Source organism: Fistularia commersonii, chromosome 4 (assembly GCF_037954325.1).
Source record: "Fistularia commersonii isolate RoL2024-O1a breed Wild chromosome 4, RoL_Fcom_v1.0, whole genome shotgun sequence".
NCBI classification, from domain to species: domain Eukaryota; kingdom Metazoa; phylum Chordata; class Actinopteri; order Syngnathiformes; family Fistulariidae; genus Fistularia; species Fistularia commersonii.
The window spans coordinates 11787381-11807585 of NC_141287.1; the positions used below are offsets into that span (position 1 = coordinate 11787381).

General features: G+C 44.8%; 1 protein-coding gene across 2 annotated transcripts in view; it reads right to left on the reverse strand.

The window, feature by feature from the left end:
* Positions 1-20205, reverse strand: part of ptpn4a (protein tyrosine phosphatase non-receptor type 4a) — a 74355-nt gene that overhangs the window by 24155 nt on the left and 29995 nt on the right. For both annotated transcript variants that reach the window (XM_086145307.1, XM_086145306.1), the window contains exons 3-10: positions 11782-11889; positions 10116-10158; positions 9356-9434; positions 8113-8157; positions 7774-7826; positions 2053-2173; positions 1541-1628; positions 214-302 (exon numbers count right to left, since the gene is read on the reverse strand). In XM_086145307.1, the coding sequence (XP_086001433.1) occupies positions 214-302; positions 1541-1628; positions 2053-2173; positions 7774-7826; positions 8113-8157; positions 9356-9434; positions 10116-10158; positions 11782-11889 (626 nt within the window). The remainder of the gene's footprint in view (positions 1-213; positions 303-1540; positions 1629-2052; positions 2174-7773; positions 7827-8112; positions 8158-9355; positions 9435-10115; positions 10159-11781; positions 11890-20205) is intronic.

Below are 20205 nucleotides of genomic sequence, written 5' to 3' on the forward strand. Positions count from 1 at the left end.
CAGGCTCTCCGCCCCACTGGATCCACAGCCCTGCTATTCACCCAGCCCTGTTTTTGTTTTTTTTTTTTTCAATGCCCGGGCAACTCGCTAACCACGGATGCGTATTAAAAACAAAAATAACTACGTATAAATCCGCACACAAGGGACTGCACACATATCGTCACTTGTGTGGCGCGGGGACTGCAGTGTATGTGTGCGTTGCGCGTCACTCACCATGGGAAATAGTTGATCCGTACCCTGTTTTTGTAAACCACAATGCCGGCAGACATCACCCCGATGAGGATCTCTGTGTTACTCTGGTCCTGGAAGACAGAAGGCCTGTGTGTGTGAGGCTGTGTGTGTGTGTGTGTGTGTTCGAGGCACCAAAGCAGAAGAGATATCGAGAAAGCAGGAAGTGACAGCGAGGGGGGAAACCGCTGCGGGCAGGTTCACAGCCTCGGGGGGGGAGCGGAGGCATGTTTTGGGTGCGTGTGAGATGGCGCCCACCAGATTTAGAGTGTTAAAAGTGTAACAGTTTGCGCCGACGGTACGAGACGTTCCACACAAGCACAGCTTCAGTGCGTGGGGCAACTTTAACCTTGAATGTTCTACGAGTTAAATATCATCCCCAGCCGCACATTGTCATAGTTACACCTTTGGGATGATTTAGAATTATCTTTAAAAAAAATAATTGTGAATTATCTCTTAGATTAATAGATTGGTTGTTAAATTGTGTAACGCTCTGCTTGCAGTGTCTATGTTGTTTTACTTAATGGCCAACACTTCCAGCTTACATCTGTATCGCAGCAGATTCAACACTGACTCGTCAGCGATGAAAGACTTTCATAAGATTGACCTTTAACGGCTAGCCTTTGGGTCTAGTGGCTAATGAGATTTCAAAATGATTTAAATATAAACATACATACGCAATTGGATTTCTGCAGGGATCTGTACCAAGGGTGAACATTTATAGACAATATTGTCTCTATAAAGTTAGGTCTTTGGATTAACAATAACAGTGAGACATTTGACACAGGCCCGAAAGGTTATCTCTGAGCAAAGGGACTTTGGCTGATAGAGCTTGCTAATTTTTTCCAGTTAAAAGTTTAGGGGATTTTCAACCATCATTCGCATCCTTGGGTTCCCTGAGTTGTGACTGTTTTGGTTGCTTGCAAACGGAGTTTGTTTAAGTTGAAAACGTCATCCAAAGTTGGATCTGTTAAATTAAAAGCGGGCCAGAGGTTGGAGAGGTGACTCGGCCCAACGCGGTTTTTGTTTTCACGCAGAACCTATAACCGCTGACTCTGGAAGCGCGCCATCGTTTCACACCGACGCCTCATGTGCACAAAACAACCCCCACCTCTTTGCATTTCCGCACTCAGCTGCTGAGGGAAAGCTAAACAATTTGGTGGCGGTGCTGGCGGGTGTTTATAAATCGGGACTTTGCCGGTCGAATTCCATCACAAAGGTTTTAAACGCATTGCCGGATGAGGGGGGTAGATGTCAATGAACACACAGAGACCCACACAGGTATCAAGAAAAGCGGAAGAAAATTACTTACTCTTGCATAGTGCAGCTCTACCCCGTAGAGCTCTAGCGTGCGTGCTGTGTTCAGATAATTAAACTCTGACTGGGCAGGAGATAGACCGCTGAGAGGGGGAGATAGAGAGAGAGAGAGAGAGAGATGAGTAAAAAGGCAGGAAGGCATCGTGTTGTGACGATAACATGGTAGGTAGAGAAAGTGTGTGTGTTACGGAGACATATGGAGAAGGGGAGGGTGTGAAGGAAAGAGAGAGAGAAGGGCAAAAATAAATAACGGAAGAAATAGGCGTAGAGAGAATATAATGGCAGGGAAAATGTCACATAAACTGGGTATTATATGAGCCATTTGAGAGTCTGTATGCGAGTGCATCTAAGTGTGTGTGTGTGTGAGTGCCTGCTGAGGCAGAATTCTTTACTTTAACCACAACAAAAGGTGTCTTTATTACAATGCAGCAGCAGGTGTGCAGATATACAGGATGCGCGTGGACGTCACTGGAAAGCAATCCGCGCTAACTCGCTCCCCTGGCTCACCTGTGCTGCTGGTGATGTTTGGCGACCTCCTTGTGAAAATCTTGCGGCGGGTTGGGGATGAAGCAGAAGTCTGACAGGTAGCCCTGGGCGTGCTCCGCGTCATTGTAGTCCCCCAGCTCGGCTGCAAAGACACAGCAACAATTGTCCTTGAGGCGGGACGCGGAGACATGGTGACAAGAGAAGCAAAAATAAACTTTTTTTTTTTTTTTTTAAAAAAACACGATGTCTAACGTAAATGATTTAAACTACACTGAGGAGATGTGAGCACAGCCCAGTTTCTAAAAACATTATTTGGCTGTTGTCGTATTCATTTTTCTAAATACTTCCATGTACTGTCTTACTGTTAGCATGTTATGCTTGGGTCTCATTCTGTTGTTGAGAGTCCTCTTTTTAAAAGTATGTGATTCGATCCATATGCAGTTCCCCTGAAACACTGGGTATGCATATATATTAGACAAGCATAATATAAGTTTATTATTCTATCATACGTCTATGCTGACGACACCCTGCTCTTCCTGCCACTCCAACTGAACGAACTCGCGGCCTCTGCACAAAGCCTCTCCTGCCTAGTCAATATCCCTCTCATAGATGAAAGAACACTACCTTCAGCTTAAACTCTGTGATAGTCAACGCTTCAAAACAATAACGGATCAATATCCAAGTCATGCCCAAGAAATCTGCCCGAAATTGCGCGATCTATTCACAACTTGCCTCGAAAGGTCGGAAGATCCTACCTACCCCCCTGCAGTACTCCTCACTGGCGGCTCTCTCGACAGGACATCGACATCACTGCAGATATTCCACAACACGGCGGTACGTCTATTCTTGAGGCTGCTCAAAACCTCTCGCTTCCACCAACTGATCAGATCACTCTGCTAGCTCCCCCCATGCACGGCTGCATCTCATTTGAATCCGCCAAAGGCTCCAAATCCGTCAGAGGACATTTGTTCCCCTGCGGTTGAGCAAGTACCTCAAGTCCATCCTATCCTAGGAGTCAGTCTCAATCTTACGTATTGCTTGTGGCTCAGATGGCTCTTAAAGATATCCACTTATCACGGACAGCAGGAAAAAAAAACAAAACCGTATGAATTCCAAGTGCCACCTGTCCACACCTCGACAGTCAAGTCCAACTTTGCCTTCACGCCACTCAGCCTAGTTTTTTCTCCTGACTAGGGCACTAGTTGCGTTGAGTCTGTGTTGCTTTGGGTGCTAAATGGAATAATAAGGCCCTCACACCTGACGATGAGGAGTAGGAGGATGATACCGGCGTTAATATCTCTGAGGTCGTGTCACTTTGTGTAGACTTTGTAACTCAATGTCCTTGTAGCTTTACAACAAAGCGGAAAAAGGCTAAACCGCCATATTTAAGTCTTGGTATTGGATAAGATATAAGACTGTTTAATGTGTAAACAAGAACACCACGGACACGGGAATACAAAGTTATCTGTGCGGCCATAACAGGGCATTCCCTGGATCAAATAACAGGAGGCCTTTGAATGTTAAAATGAAAAAACACAGTTTTAGTCAAAGACGAAATAGAGCGGGGGTGGGCAAACTTTTTTGACTCGTGGGCCGCAGATGGATGAGTGTTTAGGTGAACTAAAGTAAATGACATGGATAGAATAGAAACACATGAATATGGAAGGCTTATTGTACAAATTGTTTTCCTAATGCATTTATTTCATAACACGGGAGAGAAGCTCATGTTTAGTTTCAGTGCTGTTGATCTCCCTTAATTGTTGGTGAGTCAAAGTCCAGCGTTAGTTTTGATGGGGCAATTCTAAGGTCAGATCCGAAGGTGTCGGTCAGTTAACTTGGATCTGTGACAGCCTTTGTTGGTGTTCATGATGCTTAGCGTCTGCTCACACATGTAGGTTGTCTCGGTTGTCATGGTTCTAGGTGCCTTTTTCTGTATTTCCACCTCATCTACTTATTTGGTCCACTTGGACACACAGCTGCCACCCGAGGCAGGCACCTCAGAACTTAGTTAACAGTAATAGTGGTTGTAGCAGCCAAGCTTTCTTCTTTCCCTTCCAAGTGAACACGTTGCCTTGTTTGCCATGGGAGACCCTATGGAACCGCCCCTCTCCGTCTCTGCTCTCTTGCCTGTATTCCCAGTACTGAGCTGGCTGGTCCCCATTTCCCCTGCTTCATCTGCATTCTGCCGTTACGAACTGTTCACCCACTCCCATGAGCCTCAGTAAAGTCTTCTTACTCTTTCTCTGTCGTTATGGAATGGTGGTGTTGCATTTGGGTCCATACACCGCCCGATACATTGGTACTCGACTCTTGAATCTCGATTGGTCGTTGAAAATGTTTTGCTGAGTCTGTAAATCATTTGTCAACCTCTGAGCCGTGGCTGCATGTTCTTGCATTGACTGCTCACTAGCATAGCATGCTTCGTGCCAAAGTGACGGCTGGTAATGTATTCTTTGAAAACCAAAACAGTTTCTCGGGATACCAGGCATACAGCTGACTTCGATGAAGAAATATTATGTTAAACACTCAGCACTCGTTTCGTTTTTGTAATCTGCTCATTTTTACAGACTAGTTGAAAGGGCAAAGTGAAAAAGTGACGTAGAGAGTACCTCTTCACGAAGCACTACCCCACGAATCGCAAAAAAAAAAAAAAAAAAGAAATTAATGTATGTATATATACGGTTTTGAGATGGCTATTTGGTAGAGTGGTGACTTCTGAATAACGACTACTCGTACTTTGGATCTTCGGTTATTGAATTGCAATTTTTGTAAGTCGCTTTGGATAAAAGCATCTGCTAAATGACTGGAATGTGATGTAATGTAATGTAATGAGAGTAACATGCCACACTCCAAAATACACTCCAGTGTCTTGGGTCTTTTATGGAAAGTTTTAATTATAATAACATTTCAAGTTTGGCGGGTCAGAATGAAAAAAAAAAAAAAATTGCCATTTATGGCCCACGGGCCCTAGTTTGCCTAAGGCTGAATTCGGGAGGGAAAAATAACAGGCACAAACAGAGTGAGAGAGCGAGCGAGATAGAGAAATGATTCCCCTGTCTCTGGTTGCTTTCAGAGCCCTCAGAGAAAAGAAGCTCGGAGCTAATTCCCAGAGCCATTAGCTCACTAGCTATAAGTTGAAGCTCAAAAACATCAATTCGCTCAAGTAGTCCCTGGACTAACCTACTAGCCACTAGCCTAAGCATATTGACAAATGAATCAATTCCAGCTCACCCCGCTTATTGATGTGCACACAGCTCCGGGGAGGCGCACATGTAAAGTCAATAGCTTAAGTCCTCCTCCGAAGGGGCTAATATAGCCCGTATTTTATCTCGCAGTTATTACTTTAGCGTGGTTCAATTCCAGCTAGCAGTGGCTCCTGGTAATGACCAACGACCGAGGTGCTGGAGCTCCCCCCATTCGGATAATGGACTCTGGAGATTTGCGTCGCGTGAAGCAATTAACACTCGACAGAAGACCTGCCAGTGTGATTATACATTTGCCACGTGCGACTGTCAACATGAATAAATTACCAAATGCAACACTCTGCAACTCGGTCGGTTTTTGATGATGCCATTTTTTTTTTTTTGTAGATGAATTTCACTTAATGATCTGACATTTTGTTGCCAAACTGCTGTTACCTCTGTCCCAGAATTTGGTAAAACCTAAAAAATTAAAAAAAAAGTCAGTCAACAGCGCTGTATTTTCAGTGTTTGAGAATGAAGCTTAACTGTAGGATTTAGCGCGATCAGTGCTGGCACTGGGGACAAGCTAACTGAATTAGCAGCATAGCAGCTGCTTCAAGCTGTTGGCTTTTGTTTTTTTTTTCCCTCCCTTTCCTAAAGCCAACATTTATCTTCATAATCTGAGTTGGCACTCAATGAAGTGAGAACTCAGCTACAGAGCGTGTTCCTCTGAGTGTTTTTTCCCCTTAAATCCTGTCTACGTAAGAGCAGTAGTGTCATGATGTTGGGAGTCTAGGCCAAATCTGCTCTCTGACCTATATACTTAGCAGTGCAAATTCTCACAAAATCTGCCAGAGTGAAGGGGGGGGGGCATGCGAAGACTGAGAGAGACAGCGGGGGGAAGGGATATGGGCCCAAAAGAGGATGAGTAGGAACCTATCAAAAAAGACTGTGCGGAGATAATAGAAAGGACAAAGCCTGGCTGTGTGGAAAACAATGGGCAACAGTGATAGGAGGAGGCCAAGAGGGGCAGACAGACGAGCGTGTCAGGAGTCATTGTTCTGACAACAGAGGGCCAAAACAGCTTGAAACCCAAACACTAAATCGCACCAGATGAGATTAGCGTCAATGTCTACAGATAGACTTTAAGGTCGGCAGCGGTGCTCTACAACAAGGGCTTTGACAAAAAAAAAAAAACAAAAAAAAAATTGGTAATCTTTGACAGACATCGACCAAATGTTCCTGAACATTCAACCGATATTGGGATCTCTTTAGAATTCTGGGCCTTAGAGGAAAAACAAAAACGACAGTGGGCCGCAGGGAGTTTGGTCCTTGTGGAGACGCTACTGCTAAGGGTTCTGGGACAGGGGTGTCACAGTCAGTTACAGAAGGGGCCAGAAATTCAAAACACGCAGTCTCAGTTGCAGACCATTTCACGCACTTGACACCGCTTGGCTTCAAAATGTCGATGTGGGGTGTACTTCTTCACCGCAGACGCAAAAGACACACCAGATTTTCCCCTTGAAATACAAACATATATTCACTTTCCTGTCTTCAGTAAATTGCCTTCCTTCTGTGATCATTTTGTTGGATATTTTAAGATATATCACTGATATCTCTGATCCTTAAAATAGGATATTATCACTTCTCGGGGCACGCATATCACTTGAGATGTAGTTTGTGTAGACTTGTGTCTTAAGGCAAACATACACATGATATGCACTTGCTGGCCACAGACAATGGTGCAGGCCAGAGTTTGACACGTACGGACCAAAAATACAGCGGAGGAAGCAACGCAAGGATGTGTTACTCATGTGGAAGTGTTGCAGGTGCGCAAAGGAGAAACAATACAAAAATAGAGGGAGGAAAAGCGAGTGCGAGGATGAGCTCACGGATTGCTTTCATGGTCTGAGCGGCTCAGGTGAACCGAAGAGCCTCTCTTGCCGGTGTGTCAGCCCCCCCCAAACAATGGAAGGGACAACATGATCCAAAATGCATTGATCCTTTCTACTAAGCCCGCACAGAAATTCTTATTTAGACACCAGCGGATGTGCATCATCGTGATGGTACTCCAAGCAGAACCCCCAGGGCATTTGTTCTCTGGGTAACCATCAAAATCCCAATAAAAACACCTTTCTCAAATAAAAGTTTGTGCAGCGCGTCAACATAACCGTGCTGCAAATAGTTTCTTTTTAATGTTTATTAGCGCCGACAGCTGGTTTACTGTAATTTTTCGACTGCCGTCTTCGGTTGTCTAATTAAGTTCACTTTGCTGTTTTGGCCTCACCGCCACACGCATCGACTGGGAGCTCCTGCGCCTGGTTTTCATTTGCACAAATTGCACAATGAGCACAAAGGCTGACCACAAGCTTATTGGACGCTTATATTGTCGTACTTAATTCCTCCCGCGGATTCGGCGAACTGGAATGGCCTCGGAGCATCGGCTGTAAATGCACTGGTGCAACCGCAGTCATTACGTTTAACAGCGCGTGTAGACAAAGGCAGGCCCTAATGAATTGGATTTCAATCACAGCGCGGGCATCCGGGGAACACTACTTACATTGAACAGCGTAGGACGCCAGCAGCGCGGCTGTGTTGTGTGGACACGGCAATCTGAGGAGAGCACACACACACACACACACACACACACACACACACACACACACTACTGTTAAACCGTTCACAATTCACACACAGTAGGTTAAAAAGTTTGAGTCAACATTTTCTTTTTTAATTTTTTTTTTCAGGAGAGAATCCAGCAGGGAGTTTTTTTTACACGTAGCTTTCCATGCCAGTTGGGTCAATAGGTTATCTACCGACCCATTAAAACATTAATGCACGAGTGGATGCAACACGCACGCACACACACACACACAACCTCAGGGCACAAATCCCTCACCTTCCAGTTAATATGTCCTGCTTGATCTGAAGAAAGTATTGGTACCTGTCGGGCAGAAACACACTGCATTAAAAAGCGGCGCAACTCCTGCTGGCTTTGAAATACATGATTTTATAGAAGTGTAGCGGAGCGGTGAGAGCTGATGACATTTATGATTTAATTGCCGGTTATGTAAAATTAATGGAAACTCTTTTCACAAGTGGGTGTGGTTCAATCAGTTGTGGGAGTGTGCTCATTTCAAGGGAACAGATTATAACGTGCTTTTTGAATATCCATATTTCGCAGAAATGCCCTTCTAAGTTATGGACGTAACCTTTGCTACCATTAAGAAAAAATGATGAATTAATAGCAAACTGTTGGAATAGGAAAAAAAAAAAAAAAGCCGAGGTTTGTTCCACATCCTCAATTCCTCAGACACGTCAGTGACTCAGCGAGCATGAGCGGATATTTAAAAACACATGCTGCGGCCGAGCGGCGTTTCAGATCCAAGCCTTAATATTCGACGTTACGAGAGCTTGACAGGCTGCTGATGAGGCTCGGAGGTGTGGGTGGGGAGCACCGGGCTCACCGTGTGAAGTAAATACCTGGCAGGAAAGGCTTTACGGTGCAGTGACACCTCCTTTGCACGGTTTTTATTTCTTCTTTTTTTTTTTTTTTTTTATGCTAATTCGAAGAGCCGCGGACATAATGTTGCCGATCTGTGAGCGTCTCTCTTCCTTATGGCCCTGTAACGTTTAATTTGTCCGAGGGGGACGGCAGCCAGGACAAAATGATATAAATCAACATTTTGACTAAACCTGAGGATGTTTTTTTTTTTTGCATGATATAGAGGGTGAACATTATCTTTATCTTCAGCTGTCATAGTGTTTAACAACTCAATTTTGTAACTCCGAAAAACATCTGAGGGATGGAAAGACACAAAAAAGCCTAGAGCAATGATCTTCCACATATTATGGGTGAAAAAAAAAAATCTCCCGGAAGATGAAATAAGTTCCGAGGTAGGTCAACAACCATTCAGGGCAGATTTTTACATTTTTATCAAAATGGATGTTTGATTTCTTTAAAATACCTCATACACGGCGGTTATCATTTATTGTAGGGCTTTGCAAGAAAACCAAAAATGCATCACCGTTGGTGATAAGATTATGCAACTATTTTGTTGATGGGGCATTTTGCAACTATGTTATCAAATGTTATCAATTTCTCACTGCTCAAGAATAATTATAAGAAATATATCTCTTACCGTGTATATTCTTCCTGAAGTTTACTAGGGTCGGTCACAAAAAATTTGACTCTGAAGCTCAAGTTGTGGGGGGATCCTCCTGGAAAAAATTGCGGGGAGCACAGATTGAAGGGCTTGTAGAGGGAAGTGGAACGCGAGACGCGATGATGTAACGCAGGGCCGATCTGACGGCCCTGTCATGCATGACGGGGACACGCAAGGGGGTCCTCCGACGACAGGTCAAACCTCTATTTTTTAAAACGGCGTGATGCATTTGTGAGGCGGACCGACTTCTAGAGAGCTCCCCGAGCCCTCACTAACAAAAAGGGATGGTGGGACACCTGGACTTGGAAGGAGATCTGAACAATCCTATCCCGATTGAGACGAGCGCAGTTGAAATCCAGTTCAATCGCTTGAGGACTGCGGTTCTTGCCAGGGCCGCCCCATAAATTGTCGCGCGTGTTTGCAAAAATGCTGTCGGTCGCTATCAAGCCGGGGAGCCAAGTTGAAATGGAGTTTAATCGGCGCTCGAGGGCCAATTCGAAAGGTTTAAAAAAAATAAAAATAAAAAAAATAAAAAAAACACCCTTGCACGGGCCCTGTCGTTTTGCTCGCGGTTTGAGTGAAGGGTTTTCACCGATCACAGAGGCCCCCTTGGTTTCAGCTTGTCATGAATGTCGGGCTATTGGAGTTCACGCGGTGTGACACGGCGGGCCTTCGGCAGCTGCCAGAAGTGGCCGTGGACGGCTAGTTACTGCGGCATGTTGTGGAGTTCACCTACTTTTTAACTGTTTCCTGATGGGCTTGTTGGGATCGAGCCAGCGCTGTAAAATATTGATGAAGAGACACTTAGAGACACCAGAGCGCTTCCACAGCATGACTACACCGACTAAATTATTTACCGGCGGCCATATACACACACACGTGCAGAAATATTCAAACATAGCACGACGATAAAAACACACTCAGAATGCGCACACACACACAGATGTAGATGTAGCTGATATGGTTTAGATCAGTGAGTTTCCAAAGTGGAGTTAAGGACATCAAGTAAGCGTCTTTTTTTTTTTTTTTTCTACTCTATCATAAATAAAAATGAAAACCCTGACTGATATAAAAGAAAAAAGAAATTCATTTGAATAGGTTTTTACTGTGGAGATATCTGGAACCACATTGGACATATCTTTGTTTAAATGTCATGTTTTTTTTTTCTCATGCTAATGATAATAATGATAACAATAACAATACATTTTTAAGGCACTTTAATCTGATAGGAGTACAGTGCAGAGTTCGAATGTAATTTAATTAGTAGTAAAGCACTTGCATCTTCTTGAATGGCTATTTGATTTCTTCTAAAAGCACGGAGGCGTGTGAAAATGACTAAGAAATCCAAATAATCATAAATCATTGCAAGGGATTGCAATATTAAAACTAGTATTGTTTTTTTGGGTGAAAAAATACACACGCATACGCGCAACCTGCTGCGCAGTGAGGCTTTTGTTTAATGCCGGGCTTACACCGACTTAAAATTGGAAGTTGGAAGGAAATCTTAAGAGTCGTAGCCGAGTCTTACTGGAGTCGCAGCGCACTCCCATCATTTCAACCATTAAGTGGAAGCTGGTAGTCTTAGGGTTACCACAATATCAAACATATTCATATAATCCCAAGTCTTTGTGTTATGTCGCCGTAAAGACTGAATCAACAAACGATATAGGAGTTCCAACAAAACCGACCCAGTACCAGCAGGATGGGAAAAAAAATCTAGTTGTAGTGTTTTACGAGTCTTTTCAAAGTGCTTAAACCGTCTCAGACTACGCTGACACTAGGCTGACACTTAAGACTCTAGTTTTACACGAGTCTTTACTAAATCTTTCCAAAGTCTTAAGTTATAAGACTTGAAAGCAAGTGTTCAAAAAACTGAAAACAATAACATTGAAAATCTGCTAGCAATGTTCTACAAATGAGCACTAAAAAAAAAAAAAAAACAGAAAACCGCAACTTAAAATAAACTGAAATATGAAGTTACTTATAATAATAAGTGGAAATAAGAAACAAAGATCCTTGAAAAAAATCATATTTGGAAAAAAAAAAAAAGAAGCTTGAAAATTCCTTTATTTATTTGCTTTAAAGGACATTTAAAACAACAAATATTACTATTCACTTCCATTTTTATTTTCAATTATCATTTTTATGCTGTTATTATTGTTATTATTGATGCAAGCCTGGTATATGTGCGTGAAGTATTTAGTCACCATCTGATCCAAAGTGCTGAGGACCAAATACAGGACCATGTGGGACTCAAGCTCATAAACGTCCTGGCCGAGTTGGAGAATTTAAACGTAAATGGGACGAGCCCGATGTTGTGAGTGCAGATGCAGCCAAACAAGCATTCACATGCAATCTGTGTAATCCTAGCAATCCACAGTGGGGGTCCCACTCATACTGACCGGGGCGTCCGAGGTGTCGTCAGCCAAGTGCAGGCCAAAGTAGTCTCTCTCTGTCAGCTCCAGGTGCTTAAAGACAGCGTCCTGCAACACCTGGCCATGATCAGACTTCTGTAAGGAGACACCAAACAGACACGGCATCGATATTTGCTGCTCAGTCTCACTCAAATGCGGTTTGATGCCGAAAAGCTTATCAGCTTATCAAATTCTAAACGGAGGCATGAAACATTTATTCTGTCAATTTCCCACTAGATCCATGCAGAAATGTGATTATTTCTACCATTTTTTTTTTTTAGGGGCGAGTTGTAGTTACAATATCTATTTTATCCATCCTGCTGCTGCTGCTTATCCAATTACGGGGCCTGACTTCTCCTCTCTCCCAGCCACTTCATCCAGATGTTCCACAGGAATCCTAGAGGCGTCCTCAGGCCGGCCTGGAAGCAAAAAGTCCCACCAGAGTGTCCTGGATCTTCCCCCCCCGAACCTCACAACACGGGAACCATCCAGGAGGCGTCCTGACCTCTGGCTCCCCTGGATGACCGAGCTCCTCACCCTCTCTCTACGGGAAAGCCCGGATATCTAGCCACTTGCATACTTCAACGCGTAACATTTCCTATATTCGCAGCTTTATTAAGAGTCTCTGCATCTTTCAGCGTGACGGTACATCGACAGAAAGTTGAGGACAAAGTTTCGAGAGGGCGCAAGGATGACGGGATCCAATTGAATCACCGTCTTGTCTGCGACGTGTCCCGCAAAAGGAGTTGGTTGCTGGGAGCCTGTGCACATGGAAATGCCCTTTACCTTCCACACATGCTTAAATTATTTAAGTTTGCACAATGACGGATTTTGGCAGGCAAGGATTCATGTGTGATTCATCCACTTTAAGCCCCGTTTAATATCTTTCAGCCACAGAGCATGTAGGGGGAATTACACTCGCGTGCGCCCGGGGGCTATTGTCATATATTTATCTAGTTTGCGACTGGGGTCTGTGCACCAGGCGTGTAACTCCACCTGACATCTTTACTGCAACGCAGCAAAATAATATGGTGCACGGGGCGGGAAAAAAAAAACGCACGCCTGGAACGTCAGTATGAAAAATTCAACTTGGCATGTAATGGGAAGTTGTAAAAAGGAGTGGCGCCCTGATTTTCTCCCCAAGGTTGTGAGCGCAGTCTGAACACTGAAGCTAATAGCAGGTGCAAACGGCGAAGGGCTTCTTGTTGGGGAATACACAAGCAGTACTGATGGAAATAGCTGATCTCGGGTTTGAAAAATATATCTCTTATAATGGCTTGTCAAACTTGTACACTGGAGTTCCATACATCACACTGAGACATTTAATTTGACTGCCTGCATCCCCATCACTTTTACCCCCCATCCCTGTTAAATGCCTTTAACTGGTTATATGATTACGGGGAAATGCAACGAATGATCCGCCTTTTACGCAGAACTTGGCCGTTTCTTGTTGCACATGGACAGCGTAGGGATCAGGGACTGTGGATCTCTGCTCCACAAAACCATTTGAGCTCCCACTCTGAAGCAGGGTTCCATGGAAAGTCAGGTTACATTGGTGCTTGGTGGAACTGAAAGCCACGCCTTCTCACAGATACTTTTTAAAGACTTTAAGTGTTTTTTTTTATCATAAAACAGGAAAACAATAACATTAAAGATCTGCCAGCAATGTTCTACAAATGAGCATTAAAAATAACCTTGAAAACTTCAACTAAAAAGGAAATGTGAAGAGTGAGTTGTAATAAATACATTCAAACATTTAAAGAGGCAAATATTACTGTTCACTTCTACTATTATTGTTAGACTTCTACTATTATTATTAAATTTCTCAAAATATTTATAATTAACTATTATTTGCTAAAGCAGTAACTATCTATTCATGTAAATGAAATAATTCACTTGGGGGGTTTGAGACAGAACACTGGATGATGCTTCACTTTTTTCTTTTTTTTTTTCCCGCTGCAAAGCATTAAAAGGAGATCATTATGCCAGCAAATCATGTTGATCCGTTCAGAGGAGGTTTTACTGATCCACAACGGACGGTGAAACCTGGCCTCTGGAAGATCAGCAAGTCTCCAGACTCTGCTGGAAAACAAGCCAGTTCATGCTTTACTTGCAACGGCTTGGAGACAGAGGAAGAGATTCCTTTTTATACGTTAATTCTCTTATTTGCAAATCTAATATTGCACTGTAATTTGATTTATGCAGGATTGAAGGGTCGATAGCAGAAATGCGAAAACTAAATGTGAAAGCTGCATGATTTTGCAAATTATTTTGAAAGCATTTCCGCATTTGCTTTCAGAAAATAAAAATAAAAACATCCCACTCAGAACTTGTGTGGTTTCCACATGCAGACAATAACCTTTGTCTCTGCAAGGGAACATTTAGGGCAGCTTTCACAACAAGCACTCTCTCGTCCAGCGTCCTGCGACGGCAGGATGGAACCGGCAGCAAAGCGATAATTGCGCACATCCCGCGTTTTTCGGGATTGGCCGGCTCCGACTCGGCCTCTGACAAAAGCGGCGGTTTTGACTCCGGGTCACAAAGATGAGAAGAAACGGTCACCGCGAGGCGAGGAAGCAGGCCACTCTATTTAAAAAATAAAGACATTACGGGGGCACACGGGAGGAGAAAGAGCAAGATAGATGATAAAATGAAAGTAGGGGAATGATTAATTTAAAAACCCGTCATTAATATCGTATTGTTTTCATGAGACGGTAGGAAAGAGAGTGTGAGCTGTGGGACCACAAGTGGAGCAGAAATTCACACCTGATCTTCACTGAGTGTGTGACTCCATCAGAGTCCCCATGGGAGGACACACACACACACACACACACACACACACACAAGCTTTCATCCATCTCCGTTTCCCCCAGTGACACACTTTTACAGCACTGCGACTTTGAGTAAAGTGTGTGTGTCTGTGTGTACGCACACAGTTGACATGTTGACATGGCAGCCGTCTCGATCCCGTACAATCTTTCCACACTTTGTGTGTGTGTGTGTGTGTGTGTGTGTGTGTGAGATCCGCTGCTGTCAAAGCCTTGTTAACTGTGAGTCAACTCATGATACTGTCTGCGTCCCCTTTCGTACTTCCTTCCTCCCTTCCTTCCTTATTTTACCGTCTCGCTCACGTTCCTATTGCCCTCATCATCGCCATCTGAAATGACAGGAGGAACTCTTGACGGAGAAATTTCGCACCATTTGTCAGAGCAGTGGCTCAAAATGCAGATTTCGGGGAGAAGACGACGAAATTAAAAAAAAAAAAAACTTGCGTTCAGACTCTTTATTAGGCCGTGTTTTCTCTCGCAGATCTAATTCGGTGCGCCCCGTGCTTTTCCAGCCGCACAAAAGCGCCTCTGTTTCCACGCGAGGAAGGAAAAGAGCGAATGTGATACATCTCGAGACGGCAATAACGGTGATCCCTGTGTGTCTGATTCGCCGATAAGATAAACCATCGGGATACAATGTTCCGCCTTTATGCCGGCCACTGACGGCGTTTGGCACTTGTTTGTGTTTCGGTTAATATATATATAAAACAAAAAGAACTGTTGACAGACATGATCATTTTGGAGTTAATGATCGATAATGGTTGTGATGTCAGGACATCCAATGTGATCTGCCAATCAAAATCCTGTATGTGAAGACCAATGTTGGGACTTTTGAGCTGTTTTCTTTTTTTTTGGGGGGTTTCTAACACGATTTACATTGTAAAATCATGCTATGCTAAACCGACATCTTTGGTCTTTAGCACGCCAACGTTTCGACGCAACAAATATCACCTGAATGAAACCAATACCGGATTTTTTAGCTCCTGAAAATTAGTCAGAAGACCGCCGTCGAGGCGACTGAACCCCATCGATCGGCTGACCGGGTTCAAACATATAAACAAGGGAAGTAAAGAATCCTGTGATCCATGCCCCCCTCCGACACACACAGGACTATTCATAGACATGTCTGGGAGCCTGTGTGTATGTGTGTGTGTGTGTTGACTGCTTCCCCTTTGTATGAAGCAGCTTTTCATGTTGGATGTGTGAGCCTTCTGTGCCCTTTTTATACTGTGCTCCCAGGAAAGCTATCTCCCCTCCGTGCATGCATGTGTGTTGGTGCCGGCCTCCACTGCTATTCCAGAGGCATGCCAGGCAAGCGCGCGCCCTGCGGAAAAGCGGCTCTAGATCGCCGAAGGGTCCACATGTCCCCGCGTACCCCGTTGATTTCCTCGGGCGAAGTCCGATTGTGGGGAGCTGACAGTTCGAGCCCAGGGAGAAGACGAGTCAACGCGGGGGCAAAGACAGAAGGAGGGTAACCCGGAGCAAGCGGGGAGGAGGAAAAAAACGGTGATTGACGATCTCGGGGTGGCCGAGACAAATGCTCTTTGTGCCGATCTTCATCAGTCCACCGGCGTCGCTGACAGAAATGGTGTTTGTGTGCATGAGAGCGAAGAGGGGAGATGGAGATGCGGCGATAGAGAACCAGAACACAAGAGAGCGGCTCAGCGGAGAGAAAACGCTCGACTTTGTGCGTCCTGCCGCCCCCGCCTCGGATCCACGGACGTCGCAAACGCCAGCTCCGGAGCGGCAGTTTAAAGGAGAAGCAAAAGTAGCGGGAAGACGTTTATTAGATTCCTCGCTTCTGTCCTCCAGCCAGAGACACGACTGAGACGCGTGTTGTTAGTCTGAGTGACGATGGAAGAATGAATGATGGAAATTCAGGAATGTGTAAGGCTGCCTGTTCAGACCTGACGAGAAGTACGCGGAGAAGCCCCGAGTTGTCACCACATACACACACACACACACACACACACCTGCGTACCAACTCAAACTCACACTGCGGTCTCTGTAGCTTTGTTGAAAATTCCATGAAAATGTGATTTTCTTTTTCCTGCGAAAGCTAGTCCGTGAGGTCACTAATCAGGGTCGACTGTTCAATGGAAACGGCAAACAATCAGCTAAGCTACTTTTGAAAAAAATTCTGGGTTTCGGAGTGTGTGTGTGTGTGTGTGTGTGTGTGTGTGTGTGTGCACTGGGCTGGTTAATGAGCAAAGGCAGGTTAAAGCATCCTTGACCTCCGTCTGGCTTTTAGTCTCTACACTCAGTAGCCACTTTCAGAAAGAAAAGTTCAAGGAACTCAGTTCTAAGAACTCTCCTGCTCCAAATCTGGTTCTAGGAAGCAGCCTCCCCCTGCAGGGGGAACATTTTAGTTTTGCTCCGCCCTGAAAAAAAAAAAAAAAAACTGCAAAGAAAAAGAGAAAGACGACACATACAACATGTAGGGCGAAGTCGCCACGGTGGCGCTCGTTCCTAACCACGGACTATCAACCAGGTTGAAGTGTTTTTATCTCCTCCCTGCACGGCTTCACCGTGTGAAGAACCCCGCCGTTAGCTAACGCCGGACTTATTTTTGGCCAGAGTGTTGACGATCCGCTGGAAACCCCTTCGTGGCGTAGCAGGCCAGAGGAGATCGGAGCACTTCGTTTGTCCAATTTCTTGCCGGTTCTGTCCTTACGGCCACGGTGGCTTTTAAAATGGCGATATGGAAGAAGTGTCTGCTGAGGGGCGCGGCTCACGACTTCTACCAATCGCCGAGCGGCCACGTCACGATTCCTGTGGAGCTGAAAAGACCCTTCCACAGAGAAGGAGCCAGAATGCTTCTAGAAACTAAGCTCCCTGGTTCCTATTTTATCCAAACACACAGAGAAACCTGTGTCTAATAGAATAATCAACAGATCTGAACCTCAAACTAGAGTTTTGTGGAGTAAACCAGAGGATCTGTAAATTCCCTGCCTTGATGTATAAGGAATCTAACGGGAACAATAAGACAAAATGACTGAACAGAACAAAATAAAAACAATGACATGAATCCACATACTTTCTATGAATCCGCCTATGTCCCTGCAGTCCGGAGAAAAATCCTTACAGTTTAAAATGTGACATGCACACTCCGGCATTAGTATTCCGCACACAAGCGTCGGCTAGCTTCCCCGTTACTGGTTATGTGACCGTTTTATCTAACGACGGTTCTTGGAATCCCCCCTCCTTCATCCCCATCATTGTGTTTCTCAGTTGTAATGGAATTTTTCATCATGTCAAATTATTCGGTGACAGATCCCATCTCGAGTTGGGGCTTTGGGGCTGACGGGACTCTCTTCAGTCTCGATCTATGAGAAGTAAAAAAGAGGGGTGGAGCAGATCCCCCTCTCGCGCCTCCCTTTTTGTGGAATCGCGAGATGCCACGCAACTCAACACTCGCCCGGCCCAGCCACACCCACGGCGTAAATACACAGAAAAAAAAAAAGTTGGGGGGGGGGGGGGGGGGGGGTTTCAAGGCACTGCGACTCCCAATGCCTCATTAGAATGACATTATGGTTTGCGCTTTCGCCTCGCGGCCTTGCTGGTTCGATTCTGGAAAGGAAGGGAGCCTTTATGTGCCGAGTCTCCGTGTTCTCCCCGGCTTCTTCCCACCCTCCAAAAACATCCAGGGGGTTCACTGGGGGGCTTTAGTTGCCCAGGCGTGTGAACGAGAGGGGGGACGGTTGCACGCCTCTGCTCGTGGCCCTGTGATGGTGCCGGGGCGAAGCCGGGATCTCGCCCCGATGGCAGCCGGGACGGGCTCCGGCAGCACCCGCGTCCCAGTGCAGGACGGGCGGTAAATAAATGACCGAATGATAGCTTGTAATCTGCGGGGATGGCAGGCTAACGGCTGTCATCGCTGAGGATATGAGACGACGGGCAAGAGCATTCCCCGAGAGAAAACACAGCCAGAGGGTCACGCTTTCAATATTTTCCTTGAATTGAATTTTATATTCGTTTTCTGTCTGCAATTACAATAATAAACTTTGACAGCATTGGTTAAAGTACCAATTCTATGACTATATGTCATTGTCTTATTATTCTCTCCACTGCTTAAGTTCTATTTATTCCTTTAAAATGCGTTACCTTTTAAATGACGGTGTGACTTATTTTTATTTAATTTTCTAAAATATTCAGAGGTGATATCAGAGCCTCCCCAGAATGAATGCGTTGGCCACAGTGATTGGAAGACGTTAAAGTAAATGAATCTTCCCTCATCTGAGTGTTACAGGCTAATCACTGCGTGTCTAATCATATTTAAGCTCCTTACGGTGGGAACGAAGGAAGGGAACAAGGTCTGGACTCCTCTGTATTTGGTCATTAGAGGATCGCGGCGTCAAACTTGCTGTCGTCCAGGAGTCTCAGTGGCTCCGCGGACGACCGCACAGGACTTGAATGGCTCGCCTGTGGCTGGACAGGGTATTGTAATGGTATAGTCGTCCCTCGCCATATCGCGGTTCCTTTGCGGTCTCAAAGTATCGCAAATTTTATAACACAGATTTTTTTCACTATACCGCAAGTTTTTGCTCTTTCAATTTTAATTTATTTCAACCCCTACTATGACGCCAAAACATTCTGCGCCTTATATGGTATCTGGCCCTAAACCTAAGCACAGGATGAAGATGACAACCAGGTGGGAAAGGTTAATGAGAGTACGGGAAGGGTCATGAAGCTTTAAAATGTGTATAAATGATAAATAAATTATATAAGCGCTACTTTGCGGATTTTCGCTGATCACGGCTGGTTCTGGAACTTAAACCCTACCATAAACAAGGGACTACTGCACTAATGATTCACCACTCTTCCTATAAGCGTGTTAGTAAAACTGTCCCACCTATCCAATATCTCCCGCTATCAGCTGATCACTGATGGGGGATGTGTCGCGGTTGCTATAGTGACCGACGCATTTGACAGTGACGCTATACACAATGGCGCAGTGACTCCGCTGAAATGTGGGTTGAGTGTCGCTGGCGCAGTGGCCGCATCGGTGGGGATTACAAATTTCATATTTACATGTGTACGTAAACATCAAAATTACATCAAAACTCCCTCAAAATGATTAGTCCTGAAACTTGGTAAGAAATAGCAGACAATTAAAAAAAGAAAAAAATTAAAAATGATCACAAAATAACTCAAAGCTATCAAAATGTATCACTGCTTGAGTTAAAGGACACTTTAATTCGGCTTTTCATGTAAATAAGAAGTAATTTATGCAATTTATGAGGTAAAGGGATGAATCGTCAGACTGTTCTCATCCCTGACCATCCAAAAGGTCCTTGTGCTTTCCCTCCTCTTCTTCCGACTCCCTCTTCCTCACCCCCACAAGCACTCCTGTTTCCATGACAATAAGTGAGTGCTCCTGGATTTTCCACTCGGCGCTCAAACGCAGGCCGGGGTCGGGATCAATAGGGGTATTGTTGCTGTCAGGACGGCTTGTCTTTCCAGGAAGTTAGCGCTGCTGATCAATGACACTGACGGACACCAAGTCATTCATTCAGCTGGCAGTGTGTGTGAGTGTGTGTGTGTCTGTGTGTGTGATGTAGAGAGAACTCTTTAAGCAGAAATC